This window comes from Colletotrichum phormii (genome assembly GCF_030913505.1).
Source record: "Colletotrichum phormii strain CBS 102054 chromosome Unknown BDP81scaffold_5, whole genome shotgun sequence".
Lineage (NCBI taxonomy): Eukaryota > Fungi > Ascomycota > Sordariomycetes > Glomerellales > Glomerellaceae > Colletotrichum > Colletotrichum phormii.
In genome coordinates this window covers 894,588-921,879 of record NW_026851447.1, presented here as the reverse complement: position 1 = coordinate 921,879, position 27,292 = coordinate 894,588, and the positions used below count along the sequence as shown (strand labels likewise).

The 27,292-nt window shown below is 53.5% G+C and overlaps 9 protein-coding genes across 9 annotated transcripts; 6 read left to right on the top strand and 3 right to left on the bottom strand.

Moving 5' to 3' along the window:
• Positions 1 to 306: 306 nt before the first annotated feature.
• Positions 307 to 6,366, top strand: BDP81DRAFT_391636 (hsp90-like protein; the record flags this gene model as incomplete). The annotated part of the gene is made up of 2 exons (XM_060587568.1): positions 307 to 6,096; positions 6,148 to 6,366. The coding sequence occupies 2 exons, from the start codon at positions 307 to 309 to the stop codon at positions 6,364 to 6,366; spliced, it is 6,009 nt and encodes a 2,002-aa protein (XP_060448153.1).
• A 2,049-nt stretch (positions 6,367 to 8,415) lies between these two features.
• Positions 8,416 to 10,004, top strand: BDP81DRAFT_512586 (uncharacterized protein; the record flags this gene model as incomplete). The annotated part of the gene is made up of 3 exons (XM_060595797.1): positions 8,416 to 8,790; positions 8,839 to 9,204; positions 9,257 to 10,004. Exons 1-3 carry the CDS (start codon positions 8,447 to 8,449, stop codon positions 10,002 to 10,004), a joined length of 1,458 nt encoding a protein of 485 aa, XP_060448152.1. The 5' UTR covers positions 8,416 to 8,446.
• Positions 10,005 to 10,794: 790 nt separating this feature from the next.
• On the top strand, positions 10,795 to 12,758 carry BDP81DRAFT_447217 (T-complex protein 1; the record flags this gene model as incomplete). Its single annotated transcript, XM_060592159.1, has 6 exons — positions 10,795 to 10,819; positions 10,906 to 10,972; positions 11,024 to 11,232; positions 11,286 to 11,876; positions 11,929 to 12,566; positions 12,666 to 12,758. The coding sequence occupies 6 exons, from the start codon at positions 10,795 to 10,797 to the stop codon at positions 12,756 to 12,758; spliced, it is 1,623 nt and encodes a 540-aa protein (XP_060448151.1).
• Positions 12,759 to 13,178: 420 nt separating this feature from the next.
• BDP81DRAFT_447216 (uncharacterized protein) lies at positions 13,179 to 13,850 on the bottom strand (the record flags this gene model as incomplete). Its single annotated transcript, XM_060592158.1, has 1 exon — positions 13,179 to 13,850. One exon carries the CDS (start codon positions 13,848 to 13,850, stop codon positions 13,179 to 13,181), a length of 672 nt encoding a protein of 223 aa, XP_060448150.1.
• Positions 13,851 to 16,238: 2,388 nt separating this feature from the next.
• Positions 16,239 to 17,878, top strand: BDP81DRAFT_458984 (phosphoglycerate mutase; the record flags this gene model as incomplete). The annotated part of the gene is made up of 3 exons (XM_060593489.1): positions 16,239 to 16,293; positions 16,379 to 16,834; positions 16,887 to 17,878. The coding sequence occupies 3 exons, from the start codon at positions 16,239 to 16,241 to the stop codon at positions 17,876 to 17,878; spliced, it is 1,503 nt and encodes a 500-aa protein (XP_060448149.1).
• Positions 17,879 to 18,832: 954 nt separating this feature from the next.
• On the bottom strand, positions 18,833 to 20,228 carry BDP81DRAFT_369277 (uncharacterized protein; the record flags this gene model as incomplete). Its single annotated transcript, XM_060586584.1, has 3 exons — positions 19,877 to 20,228; positions 19,648 to 19,794; positions 18,833 to 19,591 (listed from the first exon to the last, which is right to left on the bottom strand). The coding sequence occupies exons 1-3, from the start codon at positions 20,177 to 20,179 to the stop codon at positions 18,833 to 18,835; spliced, it is 1,209 nt and encodes a 402-aa protein (XP_060448148.1). The 5' UTR covers positions 20,180 to 20,228.
• A 3,165-nt stretch (positions 20,229 to 23,393) lies between these two features.
• BDP81DRAFT_179031 (uncharacterized protein) lies at positions 23,394 to 24,129 on the bottom strand. The gene has a single exon (XM_060582251.1). It carries the CDS (start codon positions 23,911 to 23,913, stop codon positions 23,461 to 23,463), a length of 453 nt encoding a protein of 150 aa, XP_060448147.1. The 5' UTR covers positions 23,914 to 24,129; the 3' UTR covers positions 23,394 to 23,460.
• On the top strand, positions 24,129 to 25,074 carry BDP81DRAFT_179026 (uncharacterized protein). The gene has a single exon (XM_060582250.1). It carries the CDS (start codon positions 24,345 to 24,347, stop codon positions 24,828 to 24,830), a length of 486 nt encoding a protein of 161 aa, XP_060448146.1. The 5' UTR covers positions 24,129 to 24,344; the 3' UTR covers positions 24,831 to 25,074.
• A 20-nt stretch (positions 25,075 to 25,094) lies between these two features.
• Positions 25,095 to 25,626, top strand: BDP81DRAFT_391631 (uncharacterized protein; the record flags this gene model as incomplete). Its single annotated transcript, XM_060587567.1, has 2 exons — positions 25,095 to 25,203; positions 25,277 to 25,626. The coding sequence occupies 2 exons, from the start codon at positions 25,095 to 25,097 to the stop codon at positions 25,624 to 25,626; spliced, it is 459 nt and encodes a 152-aa protein (XP_060448145.1).
• Positions 25,627 to 27,292: the final 1,666 nt, after the last annotated feature.

The following is a 27,292-nucleotide window of genomic DNA, read 5'->3' as shown; positions in this document are numbered from 1 at the left end:
AACCGCTTCTTCGCTGTCACGATTCGTCACGACCCGGCCGGCTACCCTCTCGGAGCGACATCACCACTACCGACCAAGGCTTCACGATTTCTGTGTATGGGGCGTTCTATTCTATGAGGAATGCCAAGCACGAGCCTTCCAGTAGACAAGAAAGACTCGTCCTCTGCGCGTCGGCTCAGCCTTCCAAGACAAACGACGCCCGATTCGAAAAAGTCGTCCACCAAAGAATCGCCTGTCAACCTTCCAAGTCCCCGCCATGGACTGACCCTCGATTCTCTAAGATCCAGTAGAAATGCGCGAGCTGCAATGTCGGATGTGTCCAAGGAGCAGTCTTTCAAGTCATCCGCCGACCGCTCCAGGGCGCAAATCGAACCCTTCGTCACCAAGGCTGCGAGTCCTGGCGGTGCTGGTCCGGATACTAACCTAAAGCGCAGCGTGGGTGTGTCTAGGGCTGATGATGATGATGATGTTGCTGGTGGCATGAGCGGCAAGGAAGCAAAAAGTAAAACCGAGACTGTTGCAGGGTTCGACGACGACACGCCACCGGCCCTTTCTGAATCCCAGATACAACTGAATCGATACCGAGAGCGATTGGCACGAGATTTGGAGAAGCGCGAGATGGCGACGAGAGGCTTGATGGCGACAACCCCCGACAAGGTGCGCGTCTCGCCAATCCAGGAGGAAAGTGGCAACTCGCCGCGCACACAGGCTGGAATCGCGGGCTTGGCAACGACATCGTCCAATTTAACGACATCGTCCAATTTAACGACAACGTCTACCGAATCCGGAAACACAATTCGCGGCGGCATGACGCCCGGCAATATCGCGGGAACCCCTTCTTACCCCTTCCCGCGCATGTATACACCGGGGTACGGCCCGGGCGCGATGAATCGACCATTCGGAAATATGTCCCCAACTGCGGCGGCCTTCATGTCGCAGGGCATGTCGCTTGGGGGCTTTGGCGCCGCTCAGGATAGGGTTATGTCTGGCTCATCGACACCCGCATCGGCCCTCACTTTCCTCCCCGCCGGAGCTACTGGCCAACTGGAGGGCGATTTCCCGAGTCCAAATCTCTATGACCTGTCGCTGATGCTCAACGCCGAGCCTGGAATGGACGCCTGGTGGAACACTGTCGTTCAGATCATGAGAGACGTGTACAAAGCCGAGAGAGTGACACTCGCTGTGCCGGCTGACTCCACCGATATCGAGAATGTGCCCTGGGGCCAGAAAGCGACCTATAACGAGCACCAGGAGGACGATCTCAGCCTCGGATACATGGCAAGGGGAAGTAGTTTGATACCCAGCAGCGCCGGCGATCTTGGCTCAGAAGAACCTCCTTTACCCGAAGACCCGGCACGACCCAGGTTGCTGTCTCGACCCAGTCTCCAGACTCGGCACTCGTTCACGACGTACGAGGAGAATAGGGAAAGGAAAGGGAACAGCAACGAGAGACTCTTGCCATCACGCCGTCCTGCGCAACTAGGCAGAAGCAAGAGTTACTTCCCGCCCGGTAAGGCGACCGAGGACATTGTTCAGGAGCCACTTGGCCCGGCGTTGAATCAATCTGCCCTTGCTGAGCATGATGCCGAAGAGCCCAACGTACCGAGTTGGGAGGCTCCAATTGGCGCCAACTCCGACACCGAGGGCAGAGTGCTACCTGTACTTCAAGCCCTGGATTATGAGGCCGATCCTCTTATCGACCACGGCGGTGTCATGCGTGTTCTTGAACGTGGCAAGGTTATTGCACTGACAAGAAGTTACCCCTACCTACAGAATTTGCCAGAGGAGATGCCAGTCAAGTCAAAGGTGACAGCCAACACGACCTCGGCCGAGGCAGCAAGAAAGAAGCTGAAAAGGGGTCGGATCGAGTCTACCCAAAAGTTATCGACGATCTTAAGTGGTTCAAGTTCCTCCTGGAGCTCTAGCCGTAGCCACAGCGGTGACAAGCCGTCCAGCATAATTTCGCGGCTTTCCGAGGACGAGCCACGCCCACCCACACCAAAATACGAGGAGTTTGAGCAGGCACCGCCATCCCCCTGGTCCCAGTCTCCAGCACCATCTCCAGCTGTGCGGGCAGATCCGAACGAGAACCCATTCTTCACTGATGCCATGGTCGACGAGGAATCTTTCAACCCCGAGTCTGCACCTGCAGATTACACAGGAATGCGACCTCCTGAAGCTATTGGCGTGGACAATGCATGGACAGTCCTTCACATCCCGCTGACGCACCTGCTGCTCTCAAAGCCTGTTCATCCTTTCAAGCTTGATACCACTGTCCTGGAACAAAAGTCTCACTCTCGCAACCGTAGTGAAGCCCAGGACCCTTCTGGCGGCGAGGATGATGATGACGCCGCCTCATTCTCGTGGCAGCGGAAAGATAAGCCTGCGCCTATCGCCATCCTCTCGATACTCAGTCCCGTCATCCCATATCCCTCAAACCTTCGCCATTCATTAGAGTATCTTGCCCCGCATCTGGCAACCTCCTTTTCTCTATGTCGTCATTACACAAATTTGGAGACGGAGCTTGCTGGTCTGAACCGGCGAAGGCCTAATACTGCTGGGTTTGGCGCGCTTGCTGCCGATGGCCGTCCCCTGGCAGACCCCAGCAGCATTGGCAATCTAAGCTTCATGGCCTCGGACGACATGGCGGCCCAACGCTCGCTAGCAGGCAGCATCACCAGCCCCAGCGATTACTCGGGTGTTTCCAAGAGCGCTGCTGGCTCCCCACTTGGCACACCTGGTTCCATGCACCATGCCGTTGACAAGACTGGATTTGCAACTAGCCCTGCACAAGTTGGGGGAGACAGCTACTTCGGCAGCAAGCTGAAGCCGAGCAGCTCGAGGGCCGAGATGGCTTCTGCGACTTCTCAGAGGACGAGGAGGAGTTCAGGGGAAAGTTCGCCAATGGACAAGCGCCAAGTCCGTCTCTCTGCGTCATACAAGCTTCTTAACAAGGAGCCTGCCCAGACGCCTGGGGACAGCGAAGATCTGGTCGAGCTTAACGTCGAGAGCCGCGTTTCGACGCCGGGAGGTTCCAAGAGAGTGCTCTCCCATGAACTCAAGAATTATCTTGACGAAATCGCTGTGCTCGAACCTCGACTCAAATCAAGTGACCAGAAGAGCTCGGATGGAGGCCATCACACCCTCCTGCATTCCTACGGTGCCGACTTTGCGACGAGCTTCCAGTCGCTACCCCCTAGCTCAAGCGTGGTTAGTAGGCCGGTACCCCATACTGCTCCGACTCGAACAGGCTCGATCAATGTTGGCCCAGTAGACATGCCACCGCCGTCAGACCGTCTCAAGGGCCTCATCTTAGACTCTCTGCCTGCTCACGTTTTTGTCTCGCTGCCGCAGTCGGGCGAAATAGTCTGGGTGAATAGTCGCTACCTTACTTACCGCGGACAGACAGTCTCTGATTTAGCTGCCGACCCTTGGGGTAGCATCCACCCGGACGACAGAGATGAATATCTCAAGGCATGGAGCCATTCCCTACGCACTGGCGAACAATTTTCGAGGACTGTTCGTATCAGACGCTTCGATGGGGCCTACCGATGGTTCTATGCCCGTGCTGTTGCGTCGCGCGATAAACGAGGGGTCATGATGCAATTCCTCGGCTCTTACATGGACATCCATGATCAACACATTGCGGAACTAAAGGCTGCACGGCAAGAGGAGATTGAGGCCTCGGAGGCAAAGCATAGACTTCTGGCCAACCTCATCCCTCAAATCATTTTCACTGCGACCGAAGACGAAGGTATCACGTTTGCCAACGAGCAGTGGTTGTCGTACACCGGACAGAGTTTCGAAGACTGCCTCGGGCTTGGTTTTATGGACTTTGTGCATCCCGAGGACCTGGCTAAATGCCATATACCCACAGACAGACCACCAACGCCGATGCCCTTCAAGTTTGACCGTGCAGGCCATCAAGAACCAATGTCATCTGAGGCGGCATTGACCAGCCTCGTATCTGGCAAATCGCAAAGTCAGCTCGAAACCAACCTCCGAGGCATCCACCAAGCGTTATCACGGAATAACAGCTCGAACAGTAGCTCGGTCTACGAAATGCCCACCGCCGATCTGACGGCTTTGGCCAGGCAGGGTATCATCAAAGTGACAACCGACAGCAACGGCAGACTGTCATATACGACGGAGGTGCGATTACGATCCAAGAACGGAGAGTACAGGTGGCACTTGATTCGTTGCGTCGAGATTGACAACATTGACTTTGGAAACGGAGCCAGCTCCTACTTTGGCTCCGCCACGGACATCAACGACCACAAATTACTCGAAGCCAAACTCAAGGAGGCTATGGAGTCTAAGAGTAGATTCCTGAGCAACATGTCGCACGAGATTCGGACGCCACTCATCGGTATTTCGGGAATGGTCAGCTTCTTACAAGACACCATTCTTAACGAAGAGCAGCGAGACTATACCAATACCATTCAGACCAGTGCCAACAGTCTGTTGATGATCATCAACGACATTCTGGATTTGTCAAAGGTCGATGCCGGAATGATGAAGCTCAAATACGAATGGTTCCATACACGCTCTCTCATTGAAGATGTCAATGAGTTGGTGTCCACCATGGCTATTGCTAAGAGACTGGAGCTGAACTACATTGTGGAGGAGGATGTTCCGGCCTGGGTCAAGGGCGACAAGGTCCGCATTCGCCAAGTCCTTCTCAATGTCATTGGCAATGCTATCAAGTTCACTGCCGAGGGCGAGGTGTTCAGCCGGTGCAGGGTTCGCACCAACAAAGACTCAGTCCATGACCAACACGAGATTGTGCTCGAATTCGCCATCATCGATACAGGTCGTGGGTTCTCAAAGGAGGAGGCAGATCTTATCTTCAAGCCGTTCAGTCAAATTGATGGAAGCAGCACTAGGCAGCATGGAGGAAGTGGTCTTGGACTGGTCATTTCGAGACAGTTGGTGGAACTGCACGGAGGCAAGATGGAAGGAAGCGCTGTCCCTGGCAAAGGGTCTACTTTCACCTTCACAGCCAAGTTTGCGTTGCCGACAAAGGAGGATCACCCAGATGTACCCCTGAGCCCTGAGGGCTTGCAGCCCACCTCCAGAGTCACCCAAGATGTGGCTGTCATGGTCCCTCCAAAGAACTTGCCTTCACCTACGGTCGCATCAACAAACAGCCCCAAGACCGACACCGAGTTCACATCGCCTGCTGTTGTTTCTAGCGGAAGTTCAGCCCCATCAGTCAAGTCGACCGTTTCTCGGGCTACAGAACGTACGTCTGTTACGTCCGTGTCTTCGATCAACGTTGGACTTGTTCACTTTAGCGAAGCTGCAAGAGCAAGCGGTCAAGATCTGTCCCAGATGAAGCTAGAGTTGCCTTCCAGCGAGTCTTCGCCGGGCAAGACACCCACACCGGAGACCTCCAAGCCGACGAACCCAGAAGACTTGAAGCCTCCCATGTACTCCATCCTCATCATCTGCCCTCAGACCCATAGCCGCGAGGCCACCGCGCAACATATCGAGATGACGTTGCCGAAGGATGTGCCTCACCAAATAACGGCATTGGACTCTACCGAAAAGGCACAGAAGTTGCTCGGGGGAGAGGGGTCTGTCAATTTCACCCACATTGTCCTCAACTTGCCGTCCCCAGAGGAGATCATCGGCCTGATGGAGCAGATCACCAAGTCGACAACAATCAGCAACACGACAATCCTCATTCTATCAGACTCGGTTCAACGGCAAGCTGTAATGAGACTTGCGACAGATACCAAGTATGAGAAACTTGTGTCTGAAAATGTCGTCACTTTCATCTACAAACCTGTCAAGCCGTCGAGGTTTGCCGTCATCTTCGATCCTGACAAGGTTCGCGACTTGAGTGTTGATCGGAATCGCTCAACCGCGCAACGTATGGTTGAAACCCAGAAGGCAAGTTACCAGGAAATTGGAAAACGTATGGGCAACAAAGGGTATAAGGTGCTACTGGTTGAGGATAACCCTGTAAATCAGAAGGTCCTGCAAAAGTACTTGAAGAAGGTCGGCGTAGAGGTTGAAGTGGCCGCCGACGGCGCCGAATGCACCGAGATGGTGTTCGGCCACGCCCATAATTACTACTCCTTGATACTCGTAAGTACGCGTCATCCCGCAAGAAGGGCCACCCGCTGACAAACTTTCTAGTGCGACTTGCACATGCCACGCAAGGACGGCTACCAGGCCTGCCGAGAAATTCGACAATGGGAGAAAGAACAAGGGTTTAAGAAGCTTCCAATCATTGCGCTTTCGGCCAACGTCATGTCTGATGTCCAGGAGAAGTGCGTCGCAGCCGGGTTCAGCGACTATGTCACCAAGCCCGTCGACTTCATCGATCTCAGCAGAGCCATGTCTAGGTTCTTCTGAAGCCTAGAGAAAGACGCAAAACCAGGATAAACAACAACGGGAGGCTCGACTACCAAATCGTGCCCCATACACTTCCACTTGCTGCAATTGCGCAGGCACTCGCACTACTTTACGGTTTACATTCAAACACAAAAATGGGGTTCATACTAGCAGGGCATGGCATTGGGGGGAAGAGGAGTTTAGGGGTTTTACGAAAGATTCAGGTTCATCATGATTAATATGGTCCTTTTCTGCTCATTGTGTACAACTGCTTCGAGGCGGATACCATCATAGAGACGTACCTCTAGAGGAGGGTCTTTTGCAAGGGGGATTACTTCAGGATTATACATTAGCTTCTATTCTTTTTCATGGATTCACGATACGGATGACACACGTCGTAGCTTTGGCGATGTATGTGCATGGCGTCCAAAGTTTGGGCCAACACCGGACTTGAGTAGAGGGATGGACGAGTGTCGTTCTGATGAGGTATCTACGTGTTGGGTATGGGACAGGTCAGGTCAGGTCCAGAGGTCAGCCGATGCTCAAGGATTCGGCTCGGCGAGTGGTCTAGCTCTGGGAGAGGAAAGATACGTTTATCGTGTGCTTGGACGGTCTGGAGGCAGAGATAGTGGTAGTTGTGATTGAAAGACGATATCTCAATACATTAGATGACGCTAAGACTGCGTGGTTGCTTCGGCTTGAGGATACGTGAGGTTGAGTAGCCATGGGATCTCGAGGCTTGTCCGAGAGAAGCCTGGATTAGACAGAACACGTTCGCGTTCTCGTTGAAGCTGGCTTGTTCACTCAACCTCAGGCTGAGACCGCTTTGTTCCTGCTTCGTAGAGTTGATCGAAGCTACCTTCCTATAATATCCTCCTCTCTTGCCTGATATGTGGTAACCTACAGGGTCCACCTGCTCTATGGCAGCCGTCCAAGTTCAAGGCATCGGAGAGAGAGAAGGTTTGGGGTGATCTAGCTCTGCTCTTGGTTGATTCGGCTCTGCCGATTCCACCTACTTCTAGGTACACTTCTTTTGCTCGATTACAGAATCGAGGCTCAAGAAGGAGGCCACTTCCACTTGAAGTCGATGCTAGGCAGGGAGGGTGTTGGCTGAAGATCCAATCTTTTCACCTACACCGCAAAAGGTCTTTCGCTCCTCCAATACCAACTTCGACTTCCTTTGCATCTTACCACTGGGTGTTTATACGACTCTCGCTCATTTTTGCTTCCCCTTCATTGGAGGGTTCATTCGTTTGTCTCGCACCTACTCGCCTCTTCCACCTCCAGACGCCGTCTATTCCCTCCTCGGTACAAGGCGGCCGCGAATGGCTTCCTTGCCTTTCTTCACGATACGACCTTTCTTTGAGGACATATACGAGGTCGGATCCTCCTTCTTCGCCTTCCGAATATCTATCTTCCTCCAACCTTCCTTTCTACTGGCTAATATCTCCCGGCCATCCATGGTAAGCGTTTTCTGGCCCGCCCTTCCATACTCTCTTCGAGCCTTCTAAGCAAGCGACTTTGGTATCTCGCTCTGTTACAGTACTGACCTAAGCCAAAAGGTCGCTTCTTCCGTTGCTTCTCTCCTCATGAGCATCTTTTAGCATCCATTCTCGGGATATTACACAATCTCCAGCAAGCATAGCACCACGGAGTCTAGTCCAGTTCAGCGGGCCGAACACGGCGTAATCGACAGCATGACAATCCCGGGGGCTCAGCATCGCAAGAGGCATGCGAGCGAGTCTGAGGACAGCATACCTGGAAGAAAGCGGGCCAAACACTATGTTCCTCCTCGTTTGGCCGCACCCGCGGTAGCACCTAAGCGCATGCCGAGATCGATTGACAAACAACGACCAACTCGAGTTCTCCGGGTGAGGGGCAGAAGGGCCATGTCGGTCACGAGTCCAGGTATAGTCGAAAGGCTTGTGGCTAGTCAATTGCCACAAGTTGTTATCTCCGAAACGACGATTCCATGACTGACCTAGACCCAGGAATTCACCCACCTCGGCCAACTCGAGTAGATTGCTTTCCTGAAGTCTCTCAACATCGTAAGACTAACATGTAAGTAAATCAGGTTCACTAGCTAACCACAGCGATAGGAATGGTGACGCTTTCCCGAAACCCAGCAGACATCCAAGCTGAGACCGATGCTGGCTATAACCTCGCCAAAATATCTGACTTCAAGCCCAGTATGAGTGTCCAGGAGAAACTGTCCTTGGGAATCCGTATGGGTTTGCAGAGAAGAGACGCAGTCCAGACCGTTTATCAGCAAACTCGAGATCGTGAATCTCGGAATAATGCTATGGCTTTGGGTGGCATCGAGCTGACCGACCATGCCCTCGCATTGCCGATGTGCTTGAGACAGAACCTAAACGAGACGATAAGTGACACCAAAATCAGCACCCAGCGTTTGACTGATCACATCGAAACTAGAATGCCGTTTATGTAAGTTATCTCCTAGTGGCAGAGAATATTTGACTCATTAGTGAGAAGTAAGGAGGCCTCTAGCAGGCTGACGGCGGCATTGCGACCATGCGTCAAAACTCTTCACACTATTCAGGGGCTCGTGGCCCGGCGGCGGCCTGGCCAGATTATGAACACCGAGTGGCAAGACAGCTGCAATACCATGTCGATGAACATGAGTTTCAGCGCCTTCCAAGCCAGATCGATGAGACTGAACGGATATCGGAGGCGTGCGATACAATGGATACACTTCCAAAGGGTGGGAGACTCGCTCAAGCCGTTTCCGGGGCCGCCCCTAGATGATGACATAGCGGAGGATAACCCACCGAGTTCCACCACAGAGATGTTCTTCGAGCATGGTCGGAAACATGAACTTTCATTGGTAGAGTTGGATATGTGAGTCCTTGACCCTTGTTCGAGATAGGACCGGGCTAATATTTACTCCAAGCACCGACATTAACGGAGCGAAACACAGATGGATCTGCATCGAGATAGCCCAGCCTCTGGCCCAAGTCAGAGGTCCAGCCCCCATCGAACTAACGCCAATGCCACAATCGTTCATCAAGATTGCTATGCCCGCCGAGAATGTCCTGGAATTGCCAAGCACAAGACAGCATATGCCTAACGAGAAAGAACAACCGAACAAGAACCATCCTCCACAGCTTGGGGACTTTGAAAAGCTCACGATAGGAGACTCTGCTCGAAGTCGCGAGGACGTGAAGATGAGGCTAAGGGTGTGCAGAAACGGTATGCCGATTTTTGTTACAGGGTCCAAGAAAGGTCACATCCCGGATTCCAGCCCGTTTGCGGACTTTCTATCCGCACCAGGTGTGACTGGTCTTCCCTGGAAAGAAACAGACAAACGTGTGGGCAAGAACACGGTATTGCTGAGAAAGAGGGAATTCTGGCAACGGTTTTTCTCGGCGGCAGAAATTGACAAGGAGCGATGGGCTTCACTCCAGGACGCCATGGCTAGAGATGAATGCATCGTGGACATTACGTTCAAGGATCAATGGCAAGAGTTTGCCCCGGTCGTCCAGGCATCTCTGTCAAAGTGGGCGTCTTTCCAGCCTCAGTCACCACAATCAGCACACAGGCCTCAAACGCAAGGCCTGCATAGAGGGTTTCATAACAGGCGAGAAGGCAACGCGGTTCCTCCCAGAAGTTCTGGGCTCCGCAACGAAGTCCGTTGGTAGGACCAAACCCCATGGTGGCAGTTGGGGATCGTGTGGCAAATTGCCGAGTTGCAAGCCAAGATTGCACAGAGAAGAGAGACTGCGTCATATGGCGAGGAAATGCAACGATTCAGGACATGGCCCCCGGGGCTATGACACAGTATCCTTCAACAGCGCACAATGGCAGCGGCTCAGAAAAATCCTAGACTGGAGTTAGAGCGAGTATTCCATAGCTGAATCTGATTTATCGGTGCTTACCCAGTGATCTGCTCAGTAAGCCCTCATAGTGATTCATTACTAACCAAATGAGAGGAAAGACTAAAGGGACTCGAACAAAAGGTTAGGTTGAGTGAGGCTCGAGGACTTTCAAGTTAGTACATAGACTCCCCTATCATGCCCCTCGGCCACGTTCCTCCGACCTTTTATGACAGATTTTGGGAAATCCAGGCATAAGTACTGCATGCCTCCTTCCCAGGGAGTATTCAAGACTTGGACTATCAGATGAAAGAGGAACATTGAAGAAGAGTATGGGACGTTGTCAAAGGTGGGTCTGTCGGCGTGCCAGGCCAGAAGCCAGGTGAAACTCGGTGAAGCCGGGGAAAAGGTTCCGCCGAGCTCCAGCTTCATCCCGCCAAAAAAACAAACCCGCCCAGCGAACTTTTTAGAAGCCCGGTGCCTTGAACAGCAGCAGCACCACTACCCCCGCCATCTCCACGGTTTCCTCTGCAACGGTGAAGCTCTTCGCCGATACATACATCCCCTCGACGACACCAATTTTTTTTTCGAGTTTTTAAATCGTCGTCGCACAATCATGCAGGCCCCAGTAGTGGTAATGAGTACGGCAGCCCCTCCTTCCCCAGAGCTCTGACTAGCTACCCCCCCCCCCATTATCACGATCAGGCACTAACTGCATACTCTACAGACACCGGCGCCGGTGAACGGCAGACGGGTCGCAAGGCCCAGATGTCCAACATCGCGGCTGCCAAGACGTACGGTGCCCTTTCGAACACTCGATAGACATTCGCTAACCCCACCATCAGCGTCGCCGACATTATTCGATCATGCTTGGGACCCAAGGCTATGTTGAAGATGCTTCTGGACCCTATGGGCGGTATCGTCCTCACCAACGATGGCCACGCCATCCTCAGAGAGATCGAGGTCTCGCACCCCGCAGCAAAGAGCATGATCGAGCTCAGCCGGACACAAGACGAAGAGGTTGGCGACGGAACAACGACGGTCATTATTCTGGGTAAGCCCCTGAAAGCTATCCTGCTTATAAAGCCAGAAACTGACCTGGCCCAGCCGGCGAGATGCTTGCGCAGTCCCTCCCCCAGCTCGAGCGCAACATTCACCCCGTCCAGATCATCGCCGCCTTCCGCCGCGCGCTGAAGGACGCCCTTGAGATCGTCGACGACATCTCCCTCCCCATCGACGTCAACGACGACAAGGCCATGCGCGGCCTCATCTCCTCCTCTATCGGCACCAAGTTCGTCTCGAGATGGTCCGACCTGATGTGCGACCTGGCCCTCCGCGCCGTCCGCACTGTTACCTGGGAGGCCGGTAACGGAAAGACCGAGGTCGACATCAAGCGATACGCACGTGTGGAGAAGGTGCCGGGCGGTGAGATCGAGGACAGCAGAGTGTTGGACGGAGTCATGCTCAACAAGGACATTACCCACCCCAAGATGCGCCGGAGAATAGAAAATCCCAGAATCGTCCTCCTCGACTGCCCCTTGGAGTACAAGAAGGGCGAGTCGCAGACCAACATCGAGATTTCTAAGGAGGAGGACTGGAACCGCATCCTGCAGATCGAGGAAGAGCAGGTCAAGGCCATGTGCGAGGGCATCATCGCCCTCAAGCCCGATCTGGTCATCACCGAGAAGGGCGTCTCAGGTGCGTTTTGTTGTTGCTAGGTATTTGGGGAACAAGGACTAACATGCAGCAGATCTCGCTCAGCACTACTTCATGAAGGCTAACATCACCGCCCTCCGCCGTGTTCGCAAGACGGACAACAACAGAATAGCAAGAGCGACGGGCGCCACCATTGTCAACCGCGTCGACGACATCCAAGATTCCGATGTTGGTACGCTCTGCGGCCTGTTCGAGATTGAGAAGATTGGCGACGAGTACTTCACCTTCCTCACCGGATGCAAGAACCCCAAGGCCTGTACAGTGCTCCTTCGTGGCCCGTCGAAGGACGTGCTCAACGAGATTGAGCGCAACCTGCAGGATGCCATGGGCGTTGCCCGCAACGTCTTGTTCAACCCCAGACTCTCCCCCGGTGGTGGTGCCACTGAGATGGCCGTCTCGGTGCGGTTGGGCCAGCTCGCGAAGGGCGTCGAGGGTGTCCAGCAATGGCCGTACAAGGCCGTCGCCGACGCGCTTGAGGTTATCCCCCGCACCCTGGTCCAGAACGCCGGTGCCAGCCCCGTCAGAGTACTGACGGACCTGCGCGCCAAGCACGCCGAGGGCAAGCACTCGTGGGGTATCAACGGTGACTCTGGTGTTGTCGCTGACATGAAGGAGTACGGTGTGTGGGAGCCGGAGGCTATCAAGCTGCAGAGCATCAAGACGGCGATCGAGGTATGTCTATATTGGGTTTTACGACTTTTACTCCTTCTCCTCTCTCTCTCTGTCTTTTTTACACGTTGTTCAACAATACTAATAATACATGACTCACAGTCCGCCTGCTTGCTCCTCAGAGTAGACGACATTTGCAGCGCAAGAAAGGCGGCGCAAATGGGCAACGGCCTGCACGGAGGTGGCGACGAATAAGATGCCTGTTGACGTTAGTCGGATTTGGTATTTTTTCATGACGAAGAGGTTGTTGCGATGAGAAGTGATGAAGATGAAAAAGAAAAAGGTCATACCCCTGTATGGATGTATAGACATGGGATTAGAAATTACCTAGACGACTGAAGTTCTCGGGACATCTCCAAAGGACAAAAAAAGCTTTGATGCTCATGCTCTCAATGCTCTCAATGCTCTGAAATGCCCCTCCCCTGCCTTGTTTTTGTGTCTCCTGTCTGTCAAATCAATGTTTAAGATGGCGCGGGACCCACCGAACATTTGGTGTTTGGTCTGAAGTTATTTTTGGTCACGCCAAGCTTATGTTCAAGCTTGAAAAAAAAGCTCAAAGCTCGACAATCCCCCTCCAGGCCCAGGGCCTCCAAGTTCCAACCACGGGACGATGAATCAGTCATCGTCGTGGATCACGATACCGGGGGGCTGAGCAGCTCCTGGCGAGGTCGTCGCCGTTTCTGCGCCCTTGCTCGTGCCGTCCTTGTTCTCCTTGGCATCGTCATCCTCCTTGTTTGTAGATGTTTCCGTCGCAGCCCTTGCGGCAACACCGCTTGACGAAGCGGTGGTGGCTCCTCCCTTTCCCACAGGAGCAGCAGCCCCACCACCACCGCCACCAGGTCCCTTTTTACCCTTTTGCTTCTTCTTATCCCTCTTTTCCCGATTCTTCCTCGTGCGCTCCTCGTCCTTGGCAGCCCGCTCGGCCTTTTGGCGCTCAAACTCGTCATTCTCCTTTTCCTGTCGGACCTCGTCGTCCATGGCGCGCAGGCGGTCGTATTCGCGGCGTCGGCTGGCCTTGTAGACGTGGAACTCGCCGGAGCCGGCGCCGGCGGAGGAACCTTGGACGTTTGTTACGATTTCGGGGGGCGCGGCGACGGCGCGTTTGGCTACGGTGCCGGCTCCGACGCCGACACCGGGAGGGAGGCGGATCTCTTGGTCTGGTTTGGAAAAGAGGGTTTCGAGGTGTTTTGCGTGTTCGGAGACGGGGGTGAGGGCGCGTTTCTTTGTTGGGCGGCGGGAGCGGGGGTCCGCTGAGGTGGGGATTGATTCGGGGCCTTCGCCGGACATTTTTGGCTGCTGCGGGTTCGGGCGTGGACGGTTGCGTTGAGGAGGCTCGAGATTGGCGGGGGAGAGATGTCGTATGATTGTGGGATGAGGCTGGATGTGGAATGGGCTGATCCGGGGTGAGGAACGCGGTAGGCCCGGGCTACGGGTGATTTGTGCTATGCTATACCGTATACGATGTGCTATGCGGACGGACGGGCGGGAAGGGGCATGTGATGGTGGCCGTCTGCGTGTGTAGGTGAGCTGGGCTTTGCGTTGCCGTCTTCCCCGGTCTAGGTAAGGTAGTGTGTGTGACTGTTGGAGTGGGTGATTGAATGTTGGGTGACTTGATGTCTGATTGCGAGTTACCACCAGAGATCGCGAGATGGAGGCGCACGCGCGCGGCGTAAGGTAGTCTAAGCGGGAAAAGATTGGCGCGCGGTGGTGTGGTGAGTTCCCGCGCTGCGAGTGGGCGGCTAGGAGATGGCCGGGGTGGTGGCGGCTGTCTGCTGTTTGTGACCTGCCTGTTGGTAAGAATCGGTAAGAGTCAAGGTACGTTTGCGGCGTGGTGTGCGGTTGCCTGTTGGAAAGGCTGAGGAAATGAAGGACGATGATTGGGACAAGGTAAGTTGTAGGTGTGGGCGAGGTTGTGTGGATGAGGTGGGGAAAAGAATGAATATCGAATGACAGCGCTGGGAATGGATGGGCAGTTCTGGCCAACGCGCCTAATCGGAGCATGCAGATGGATGAACCACCTCACGCCAGACGTGGATGCGGATTTTGATTGACACGGCGCTCGGTACGGATAGACTTAACTTTTTTTTGAGTTTACCTTGGGTATGAGGTTGCAGCGAGGTTGGTTGTCAGGCGGCAAGTTGGACGTGATGAGTGAATCACAGTCACAGGAAGAGAAATTTGGTTGGGAAGACTGCAGCAACAGGAGCTGCACAGCAACACATCCAACAAAATGTATGCGGTTTGTTAACCGTCTGTTGGTTGAAGATGCATCTTGGGGTGGCAGTTTTGCTTCACTTGGAATGCGGGCACTTTGGTTCTGCAGGTAAGACAGTTTTACCAGTGCCGGCAGACCCCGTTTCCCCTCCATTTATTAAAAATCCAATCCGTAAATGGGATGTCCGTATTCGCAGACCCATTCATATGGAACTGACAAAAATTGAAAGAGTGAAAAAAAAAAAAGCTGCTCGCAACTTGCAAGTGCCGCCGTGTCGCCGCAAGGTGGGGCTTACAGCCTCGCCGCTTGTCGGAGGGTCGGTGCGCCAATCAGGGGCTGCGGATTCCCTGTCTCAAGGTGCCAGCTCGAGCCCTGCCTCTGACGTCTGGTTGGCTGACAGGGCGTTGAGATCTTCCGATGTACCCCGCTGTAGAGCGAGAGATGGCCAGGGGCCGTGGCCCGTTGGAACAGCTTGGAGGGGGGGACGGCCCTGCCTGTCTTCCCCCCCCCCGCGGAACAAAGAGCCAGAAGTCGGTTGCGTTGTCTCTGGTAAAGGTACCTACATAGTAGAGTGTGGATGGGTCTGTTTGACTGTCATTCATTTGGGTGGGACGAGGGGTCCTTTTCTCTAGTATACCTCCTACAGGAGATTTGCGATTTGCGGCTTGCCATGACAATGCCCAAAAATACCTGGCACACGAGGGGCAACACGCCGTCGATTGATGTACAGTCCTAATGCCCCCATGCGGGAGTTGATCATTGTCACTAATGGCGGCAGTGGCACGGCAAAGATACGTATCGCATGCATGCAGTGATGGATGCACCAGACAACCCAAGAGTCCCTGAGAGTCACACCTCTCAAATGCCCCCCTCCAAAAACACATCCCTGAGACTTCTCTCGCAATGACAGACATGTCCATTCCATCCCACTTAAACCACTCCTTGCTACGCCTTACGTTCCTTGCACCTTCAACCCAAACCCAACCCTTCTCAACCTCTTCAACCTGTTGGTCGGAAACGTCTACACACTACTAAAGCAGGCTCCATCCCTCTCCCCGTCTGTCCCTAAGGTTAAGGTTGGCACAAAGCGATACACGTACAACGGCAGCCCATCCCAAGGTTTGCCTCTGCGACTAGCATCCGGACCCCATCCACCACTCTCCTGCCTTTGCCCCGCCACGCCTCATTCTTTCCCCTACACTTCCATACCCTTCCCGGTCAACAAGGTTCCCAACGCTACGACTTTTTGCGACAAGACGCTCACGTCCATTTTGTCTGCACTGAGCTTTGTTCCTTTCTTTGAATGATCCCTCGAGGAATACAGGACTTCTTGTTTCTTACAACAACAATAACCTCGCCCACCACACCGCCGTCTACTACATTGTCGACCGCTTCACACAACTTCTGGGCGCCCGATTTCGATTACAAACCGGCAAACACACCCGTCACAACCCGACATCATGGTTAAACCGAGGCTCATCATCCTCATTCGGCACGCTCAGTCCGAGGGCAACAGTGCGACTCTCTCTTTCTTTCTCTACTCCCCTTGGTCCGAGATATCTCCGTTCGACCGGAATGCTAACCGATTCTGAATATGCAGAGAACCGAGATATTCACCAGACGATACCCGATCACCGAGTGAAATTGACACAAGATGGCTGGCAACAAGCCTATGAAGCCGGCCGCAACCTGCGCAAGCTGCTGCGCGCGGATGATACACTGCACTTTTTCACCTCCCCCTACCGCCGGACTCGCGAGACCACCGAGGGTATTCTGTCGACGCTGACATCCGACGACGAGGACCCTTCGCCGTTCAAGCGCTCCAATATCAAGGTCTACGAGGAACCCCGCTTGCGTGAGCAGGACTTTGGTAACTTCCAGCCATGCTCCGCCGAAATGGAACGCATGTGGCAAGAGCGTGCCGATTACGGCCATTTCTTCTACCGCATCCCCAATGGTGAGAGCGCCGCAGACGCCTACGACAGAGTTAGTGGCTTCAACGAGAGTCTGTGGCGCCAGTTTGGCGAAAACGATTTTGCCAGCGTTTGCGTGTTAGGTATGTCGAACATCTTCGAACAGTTCGGTTTTGTGTGTTGCTAACTGTCCAGTCACCCACGGCCTTATGTCCCGAGTCTTCTTGATGAAGTGGTATCACTTTACCGTCGAGTACTTCGAGGACCTGCGGAACGTCAACCATTGCGAGTTCCTCATCATGCGCAAGCAAGAAGAGAGCGGGAAGTACATCCTCGAGAATAAACTCCGGACATGGTCAGAGCTACGCAAGGAGCGGGCCGAGTTGAAAGAGAAAGAAGACAAAGAACGGAGTGAGGTTGAGGGGAACCAGGATCGGCCCGCCAAGGATGCCAAGAACGGTACTCTTCTCGAACGCAGTAAGACCTTCATCGTCACGCGGCGCTGGGGTGGCTGTCCTAACGGGTGTGATCACAAGAGCCACTACCAGAGGCGAGATGACCTGGAAGCCCTTCGCCAAACGGACGAAGTCACCTCTAATGGGACCGTTGGCCTATCCCGTCGGCAGTCCCCTGCACCAGGACGGCGACCCGTTAAGCGATGCGAGCAGGGATACACATCCGACGAGGGCACCGACAGCGATGGCCGGCCACCGCAGATCGACGTCACCCGAGCCCGCCACGAGGTCGTTTCATCTCCCGATGGAACTCCATCCTTTATCTCTGCCGAGGATCGTCTACGGAGCATGATCTCGCCGCACCTCAATGTTGGCCGCGATTTTGGCGGAACCTTTTCCGGGCAGACCTCGATTGCAGGTAGTGACACAGACTCTTCCGAGGAGGACGGCCACAGACCGGAGATTACAGCCGTGGCCAAGATCAAGGTTGGCATTGTGTCTAATGGAGACAACAACGGTGTCAATGGCAGTATCAACAGCATCGTCGGTGGTCAGACCAAAGGAAACATGACACCAAGTACCGAGGACGAGCAGTCAGATGAGAAAAGCAGGCGTCGCCGCGCCAACCGTCTTGGTGATACCAACAGCAGCCATCGAGGCTCTGAAGCAGACGAGGAGGACATCGATGCCGCGGAGAAGCGAGACAGGAGTATCCTGGGCAGTGTTTACTGAAAGATATGACGAAGGCGCCATACGGTGGTTTATCAGAGGCCACACGAAGCTTTGTGGGTTTCTTTGTGGAAAGGCGCATCTACGGATATGGGACCTCTGCGGGAATGCGGCTTTTTCTTCTCCTTTGCTCATGAAACGATTTACATGCATGCGATTGGGGGTTCTTACGCATTAGACGGGCACGGGTTACTTCATCGATGGCGCCTTGTTGGATTCGTTGTTTGGCTGTTGGTTACGACATGAGGAGGATATACCTAGATTGCATGGTGAGAATAGACAAAACGGGCAGTAATGTCAATGCCCAAAAATTGAAGTATTCAAGCGAACTTTGCCAACATGAATTGTGTGGTATGCTTGAGATATCCGTGTCAGAATCACTATCTCTCTCTGCAATCTGGAGTACCTCTTGCTTACATCGGCATGCAAGATCTAGGTTGGGGTTCCTTGAAATTCGAAGCGGTTACTAAGAGGCCGAAAGAGGTTCGACGCTCTGGTCACATTGGATACTACTGTAATTGCGACCTCTCCAAGGCACTTACTTGTGATGCCTCACTCACTCACTCGACTGCTATAGCCTTTTGTCTGCTTTGTCAGTCGCGGAATCGTTTTAGTCTCCTCTCGAGGCAGGAATCTTCAGAGGCCTGAGTTCAGCAATCGTGTCAAGGAAAGTGATGTGTCACTGGCTCATTCCAAATGATGAGATTGCCCACAGGACTTCTTCGCTTTCAATAGTGTCTTGACCAGCTTGTCGATTCAAGTGATATAACCGAGCTGAGCTATTACACATTTTCGATTCTTCTCCCGCAACCACTACCACCTGAACTCCCAGCATTCCATACGCTATGCCGTCTCTCATCTCCTCGTCCATTTGAATAGTGTACAGCCCAATCGATTCCTCTTATTACCAGAAAGGCTCGAACCGCGGGTGGTCCCAGCCAAAACCCGTGACTACACTTAGTGAGGGTGGCAGATCCAGAGGTTGTTATCAACCACATCAATAGCCTTGCTATCAACCTGCTTACCGCCAGCATCAAAGGGGCACACGCGACGCAGACCGCACTTGATATCGCAAGCGCCCTCGTTATCGCCCTTGCACAGCGCAACCTCGTACCGGCTAGCGTGGCGGTCGTGGTCCTTTTTGCAGCGGTTCGTGGTGACCTTGTACGGCGGGCGGGGTCCCCAGCCGTTGAGCGGCGTGAAGCCCCAGTTGTCGGTATCCTGCCCGGCCATGTTGGCGCGGCAGTTTTGGTGGGCCGCGACGTGGGTGTAGCCGTTGGCGGCCATGTAGGCCTCGGTGTGCTTGTCGAGGATGAAGCTGTACGAGGAGAAGTCGCCGTTGGAGGGGATGCTGCCGGCGAGGCACTGCGGTATCACGCGGGTGTAGTACTGCTCGCAGGCGTAGGCGTCGTTGACGGCCTTGAAGTCGTTGGGGGTCGGGGAGTTCCAGGGGTCAATGTTCTTGTCTGTGATTGTTTCCATTGTGTGTTTGAGGCTTGCTGAGCCGGAGATGGGGGTGAGTTTGTTGGTGTTGGCAAAGGCTTTGGTGTCGTAGAGCATGACGGAGTTGTAGTCGAAGGGGACGGAGACGTCGGCGCCCGTGTCGATTGTGAACTGGTCGAGTTCGTCCTTTTGAACGCGGTCTGTTAGGACGCGGATGTATTGGTCGCGGTCGGGACGTTGGTGCTCGTGAGTGAGTCCGATGAGATGTCCAAGCTAGAAACTCATGTAAGTTTCAAAGTCAGGTATGAGATGTGGCAACCCTTTTTTACCTCGTGAGAAGGCGTGCCGGCCTCAAGGCAGGCCTTGTAGGTTCCGGCATAGAGGAACTTCTCCCAAGCATTGGGATAATCGAGGTTCACGATTCTCTCTCCCGAGCTAGGAGATCCCAAACCCTTGGAGTAGCATCCATCGTCATACTATAACAATCATGTAAGTCAGCGAACGTTCCGTACCCGAAATCTGCTTTCTTGATATAATCATATGATTTTTCCTCCTTACCTTTTTGAAGTTGGCCCAGGCACCCTGGCTTGTCTTGGGGAGGAAACGGATGCAGGTGGACTGCTCCCACTCTCTCATGGCACCGCGGATCGAATCCGACAAGTCGTGAGGGAGACCCTGCAGGATGTACGGGATCTCGGCGGAGTCCCAGAGCTGGTAGGCGTACATGGAGCCGCGCCTCTCCAAAGACATGGCCTCGATCTCGGAACGGTTAAAGATGTTTGTCGGGAACACGGCGGCGAGGGCCGGTTGCGAGAGGGCGAGAGCCAGAGCCGCGAGGCCCATGATAGAAACAGAGGCCATCTTCTTCAACGTCGAAGGTTTGAGACTATTTGGAAGAAAGAATTACTTGTTTGAATAAAGGAGTGATGGAAAAACTCTAGGCTGTTGAACTACACACACAAATATCGCAGCGTGATGTGAAGGAGAGACTGGAGTGAGATTCACGATAAGCAACTTGTGCGAGCATATTGTATTTGACTACACAAGTGGACTCATATCCTTCATGGACTTGCACTCCTGCGGAGCGGAATTGAGGTTCTCCAAACCACGCAGAGGTCGGTGTAAGCAGTTCGGGGCTCCAGCAGCAGCATACTAGCACTACCTCAGTAGTGTTTAATTACAGGTTCTGGACCTGAATCAGTTGACAACTTGACAGAGTAAAAGATGGGGCGGCATCGTGTGTTCCAAAGACTCTCAGAGCAACTTGGCATCCGTGCTGAAGCCCGCTAGGCATTGAATAGAAGTAAGAATAAAAAATCGCCCAAGTAGAAAGAGCAGAAAAGATCTGCAACCGTAGAGACGGGAACTGTGAGGAAAACCAGGGCGGTGGTTAATACGTGTAGGTTTTAATTGTCTCTTTCCCGAGTCAGGTAGCTTCTTTTCTGTGGTTAACTACCCTGCGGCAAGTCCCCCTTTACGAGTATAGCGGCTTGAGCCTCATCTTATTTCAAAGCATAATGCGTTTAACGGGCGAGCATTTGAGCAGCGGTTAAAGTTGCTTTGGCAGGTGCGGGTATCCCTGAACCCTTGAGAACAACTATTGTGGCGAAGCTTGTTCTCTGTGGTTCCTCTGGCACGAGCCGCAACATCCTACTTCGGTCTCGCTCTACGAGAGGACGGTAACTAGTAAGGAGCTGTGGACGGGTTCTTCGTATAAGGTGGACTTCCTGGCGCCCTTTGTTCTTCGACAATTGTATACCCATTATACATCACATGATTTGTCTTCAATGTTTGTCATCGAGTTGTGTCAAACGCACGAGAGTCAAGGCTCAAGACGCGCGTTGTCTTGACCAAGACGGGCTGCGGCAGCGCTGGGCAGAATATCGATCACCAATTTCCCTGCGCAAGTCAAACTAAACTAGCCTTATGTTGAATAAGAAAAACTTACTTGCCGATGCGGCCCCCTGTATTCAACCCGAGGAACCATCATTGCTGTTGAGTGAACTAGGAGGAGGCGCAGACGTATGATCATTGGCTCTGATACCACCGTAAATGTAGTCGGGGTCGATTGAGTTCTTCATACGGATATTTATGTCCTTCAACCCTCCGATGGCAGTCACCAGTCTGGCTCACGACGCTTCTTGATGAGAAACAAACATAAAGTTATCCCACTAGATTACTGATGCTTCCGATTCAGTTTTGAGGTCGGCGACCTCAACTGCGTCCATCGTGTGCGTAACCTCTTCGCCAGGGCTAACTAGCGACGTTTGTAGTGAGGTTTCGCAACTATCTCGGCTACTCTCAACTTTAACCGGGTGTAAGGTTTCCAGGTGTTTGTCCCATTTACTCAGCGTTTCAGGGTCTTGGAACGGCAGTGCCCAGTGACTATCTTGAAATGAGCTTGGAGCCAGGAGGCGCCATCTGGTTACTCGACCTTGGGGTTTCACTTGTGGCCGGTTCTGCTGGACTGGCTGTATAGTTATGTCCGAGAGGGCGGGGGGAGAAGCCGTCCACGGACTTCAATCGACTAAAGACAGAAGTGAGAACTCTCTGAGTTCTTTGGACGGTGAGAAGCGCACGGCAAGTAAGCTGGCTCAACTCCACGTAGGGGGCCACCATCGCTCTCAAAGGGGTCACTCAACCTACCATCTCGCCGGTATATGTAATCCGCCCGTACTGCCCTGCCCGTGTGTCTGATTCAGACAAGAGGCCAGTTATCCAGATGATGGTTATATTGCTTTGTAACCTTCTTACATTGGCGCGTATCAAAGGCACGTCGTCTACCACTCGGCCCAATCAAGGCGCTAATTTGTTGGTACAAGTCGCCGAAGGTGCCAAGATGCCGCTTTCGTGGGCTCACGCTGGAGTGACTCCCCGAGACTTGGAAGGAGCGACAGACAGTAGTTGCCTTTCTGGGACTTGTTCTTGGTCCAAGTCCAGTTGATGAGGCTGACACTGTTATCAACCATGGGAGAAAAAGGAACAGAGGTGTTTCACCGTATGATGACTGCTTTCTTCCGGAATCCCGCCTCCAATAGCCACCTGTCGACCTACTTCGGCTCATCGGACCTTTTTGTGTAGCTACGCAGTCGACAGTCAAAGGCTTCGACTCCAACGAGGAGCGTGAGTAAGACGGACAGGATGTCTTCTAATATAGCTAGACGTTAGCCGTTGTCAAATCAAGATCTCTTATTCCCAGGGGAGTAAAAAAAAGAGTTCACCCCCCCGGTGCTGAACTGGGGGTTACATCTCTTGGTGCTCATGCTGGGAACGTTTGGTGCTCACGCTGGGAATCGAACTCGAACTCGTAACCTGTCGTCGAGTAGGCTGTCGGCGTAATTGATTGTTGACCTTAAACTACTCCACCACCCAGCCAGTTTGACCCGACCCGTCGACCTAGACGGGCGCCTGCTGGCTGGTGACAGGAACGGCGTTGACGGGATATATATGGGTTCCTTCCCGTGTATATTGTGTAGATGGGATGAATATGCAATACGTACACGTGATCGTTATCCCTCGCCTATCTTGGCTAGAACCCAGAAATTGGTCAGCCAGCTGCGCTGAAGGATATGGGGAATCGACCTCTTTTTCCTCCTGGCTTGGTAGTCTCCATCATGGCGCAGAGACTGGACTAGCATATCTCACCGAGCCTCATATCACAGCTGTAGTATCAGCTAAGAATCCTCTTCTCATATGGTCTTGTCCTAGCACCGACTACACTCTCACCTACTCATGATGGAACTGCTTTTCAAGTGATCGCAGCCGGCCTAGCGTCGGCAGGCGCATTTTCAGAGACGCCATTGATGTCCGTCTCCGTGAACTACAATAAAACCCAACCCCAACTCCCTAGCCTGCTCAGGTCAACCTCTAGAGGGTCCCTCAATCGCGTTCAAAAGCTCGGTGATAGAATACAGAAGGATGGAAGAACATTTACTGGCAGAGCTCAACCTTGGTATCTCTATGTTGGCCCCTTCTGCCTAGCCCTTTCGAAGTTGATGATTCACTAATAACATCTATTGGGCTCATTCCTTCCTAAACAGCACGATCGTGAGGTATTCTTACTGCGTATGTGTCCTACCTAGCGGTAATGCTGCAATTGAGTTAATGTTGTGCGATGACTATGTATGCAGCTGATCCGCTTGTTAGAGGGTCTTCTGGTGTAAGAAGGCTTTTGTGAGCGATTGCTTCAAGCACATGAAAACTTGAGTTTGGTTTATTATGCAAAGTAGGCTTGCCAAGGTGGTCAGGAAGTGTTTCTCATGTCTCTTCGTCATTCCATCCGTAATCTCATTGAACCTACCTCTACGACGAACACCGCTCGTTGAACTGAACAATGTCTCTCGATTTTGGCGACTCCTACTGCATCTTCGTCCACTCCCCATCAAGTCAGGGCTTTCCCATACTGCTCCATTATCCCTTGGCCAGCTCACAAACCATAGCCTATTCATGACGACGACATCAGAGATCCGAAGTGACCAGGGAGACTCCTCCAGCCGCTCTGTGAAGCGATATAAACGCAGCTGAAGTGAAACAGCAACCCTGGCTAGCTCTAAGTCCCTCACGAGCATTTGCGACCGGAGGTAACCTGTCATCATCGTAGACACTTCCGTCAAGCATCTGCACAGTCAAGCTGAATAAGTGTTATCTTTGCCACGAAGAAGAAAGATAGAGAGCCCGAGATAGCCAGTTGCAACTCGCCTTCCCATGACATCCTCGGTGCTGTAAGCAATCGTCAAACCCCCAACCCCCACGCTGGACGAAGCTATTCAAGGTCGATATCAAGATCACTTCACACTCCTCGCAGAGTGTGTACATAGCTCAACGAGCCGCCTCTACGTTGACCCTCCCTCCATCGCTTACGAGGCATGTCCTGTAGCCAGATTCACGCGCCAAGAGACATCTGGCCACAAAGTTTCATCCTTGTCATCGACTAAGTGTCCTCCTCTCGATTTTACAGCAATCAGGAGCAAACCCCGTCTTCCAATGGTCGTCATCTCCTGAGAGGGGTTGATCTAGGGCCTCGATCATGCAAGGCCGGTCCAGCGAGAGACACAACGACGGTCTGGTCTTCGCTCCGAGAAGGGACGTCACATCTATAATGGAGATGGAAGCACCGACAGTCGAGGATTGCATGATCGTGGCGCATCATCTGTCGGGTAACCGCAACCGTACAGGCAGAGAGGCAGAGCGACACGCCATGGGTAGGTCTCTGCCCTCAGGCCATGTGTTTGTGCCACTCGGCGCAATGCAGGTTCGTGTGACATGCCAACTTGCCTTCCCGCCATCCATTAACGCTCATCCCGAATTCAGGATTCCAGCGTGCAATCAGGGGCTACTCACTCACTCGCAAAGAACCCCGAATCAGTCTTTTCGAGATTGCGTGGGTTTCCCAATATGGCTTCATGAATCATTGAGGATGGGCAGCCTTCCAGACGGGCAGGTGCTCATATCGCTTGCTGGATTAGAAACCAAGAACCGCAGCAGTGGTATTGTTGCTGTTTCGTCACCGTGATGCTTCCAAGAGCATCGCCCCCGCAGCTAGACAAGGGGGAGGGGAATTCTTCGCACTCGCCAACATGGACAAGTTTGGAAAATTGACCTCCAACAAACAAAATAAACCTAGCAAAACCCCCGAAATCTATGACCCGTACGATCTCAACCCCTGGCGCCATCTAGATGGCCCGACCGACCATCGCCCATCCCCAAAATCGACTTGTGAATACACTAGCAAAAAGTCAGAATTGCACTCATTTCCGAGGCTGATCTCCTCCCTAACATGGCACTCGGCAGCCAGACCGATCTGTCTCTAACCGAGATACGCTTCCTTCATCGTGATGAGACCTGCATGAAGAAACGATCCGGTCGATTCGTGGAGCCTAACGTGTGTACGGGTCCCTCCGCTCGCGCGCGTTCACACTAGGAGACGCACATCCAGCTCTCTCTATCCCATCTGCACAGCGCAGCAGCAGCAGCAACCCTTGCTCACCGGAGGGTTAGCTATCACGCCAAAACCCTCACGGTCCACGGATGCTGGCATTCTCGACGCGATCTCCCGCCTCTCCTCATCATCAGCAGAGCTGAAAGACGCCTCGGTGGCCTCGCGCGACCCCAAGCTAGGCAAGCCGAGCTGGTTTGATGCGCGGGCACCCGCATCCTCGTCCGCTCCATCCTCATCCCCATCCTCAGCAGACCGAAAAGCAAGGGAGAGGAAGAAGCGCCGCGACAGACAGCTCGCCGCCATGCCCTTATCCCGAATCGAAAAGCTGCGGCCTCCCGTTCTTTTGCTTCCTGAATCCCAATTACAGTAGCTTCATCTTCTCCTCTCTTCCAAGCACAAAGCACAAAGCACAAAGCACCATGCACCCAAGCTTCCCCCATCGCTCCACATCCCACCGGTGTGGAGCCCAGCTCCCACGCCGGAGGTTCGCCTTGCCGGCCAGCGACATGCCGGCATGGCATGGCATGGCGTGGAGAGAAGGAAAAAGAAAGCCCGGAGACGGGGACCCTCATCGGTGAAGATTGGCAGTCTGTGCGACCGCTCACCGGCTGTTTCCGTCACAATTCTTGGTTTCTTTTTCCTCTCCAATTCTCAATTCTTGTTTTCCCCCAACTGCCGTTGTGAATCAGAAAAGTCGAGCGCCATAAAAGTGCCAACTTGCCAAGGGGGTGGTGTATGATGTATCACCTCCGAGACGGCCCCGGGCAAATTTTTTTTTTTTTTTTTTTTTTTTTTGGCAAACTCCCATCTGCCATACCAGTATCTTGCCCGCAGCCCCCTGTGCGCGCCCCTGACTCTGGACTTCTGCAATCTACTCACAAATCCAAAGCCGTGTCTACCTATCTGGACATGATCAGCAATCTGTATCAAATAACCGGTTAATGTCCGTCAGAAACAAAAAGCTCAAGGGGTGGGTTTTCTTCACTGATCAACAAACTCCGAACTCCTGTCTCCTTTGGAAACAGGGGGGGCAGAGAGACGACAGGGGAAGTAGAGTAGGAACGGACGGTCTAGGCCCGGCGGCTCGGGAGATGGACGGGTTCCATTGATTGGATCCTCCCCAAGAAAAACTCCGTGGTTTCTCGCCGTTAGGTCCGGCCGGGGCCTTGCAAGGCAGGCCGCAAGAGCGCGCGCACGCACGCCCTCGGCGGACGGAATCCGGGCCAAATTTCAAAGGAATCCCCAATGAAAGCTCGCTGACAGGCACTGGCACCCCCCAGTAGCGCAGAAATGAGCCTCAAGATAAAATGATGAAAAGCAGTGTTGGTGATCCGTAAGCCGACCAACAATAGCTCGACAGCGCCCGCTCTCGAGCGAGGAACTGGACTGTATTAGCCAGGATCGATCCCCCTTGACCTTGGTCCCAGCCGGAGGGGAATGCCCCTGGCAGATTCGGCAGGAAACGAAATAGCAAAAAAGAAATGCCGAAGAGAGGTACTCTCAGGAACGAAGATGACCGCCTCTCATTGGACTGCTGACCGGGACTGACCTCCCTCTTCGCCAGGGCTGGACCAGCTCACGGCTCACCTGGCTCGGTGACCTTCCCCCCCCCCCCCCCCCCCACACTGAACCATCGTCCATGGATCAAGGTGGAGGAAGGGGTGGTCTTCCGCGATAGGAAATATCCCGTGAGGCTGGCTGACCCGAAGGTGAGAGATGGTGGTTGCGTTTTGCGAAAAACAAGCAGGCTGAGAGCAAGAAAGTTTCTGCTCCATCAGGAGGACGAGGGTTCATGGCCAGGTGAGCCAAAAAATCGGTTCTATCGTTTCTCAAAGAGGTGGGTATGAGAAACCACCAGCACACATAAGCCGCCTGCCTTGCCATCAGCCCCCTTCTTCCTGCGCCTTTCTTGCTCACGGTGTGGTCCGGTCAGCCCGGTCTGATGCAGGCCACACCTTCAATGGTCCAAGTTGGGACAGCCCCAGGCCAGAGAGGGGAGCCCACGAGCGCGGAACGGCTGGATGTGGACGTGAGTG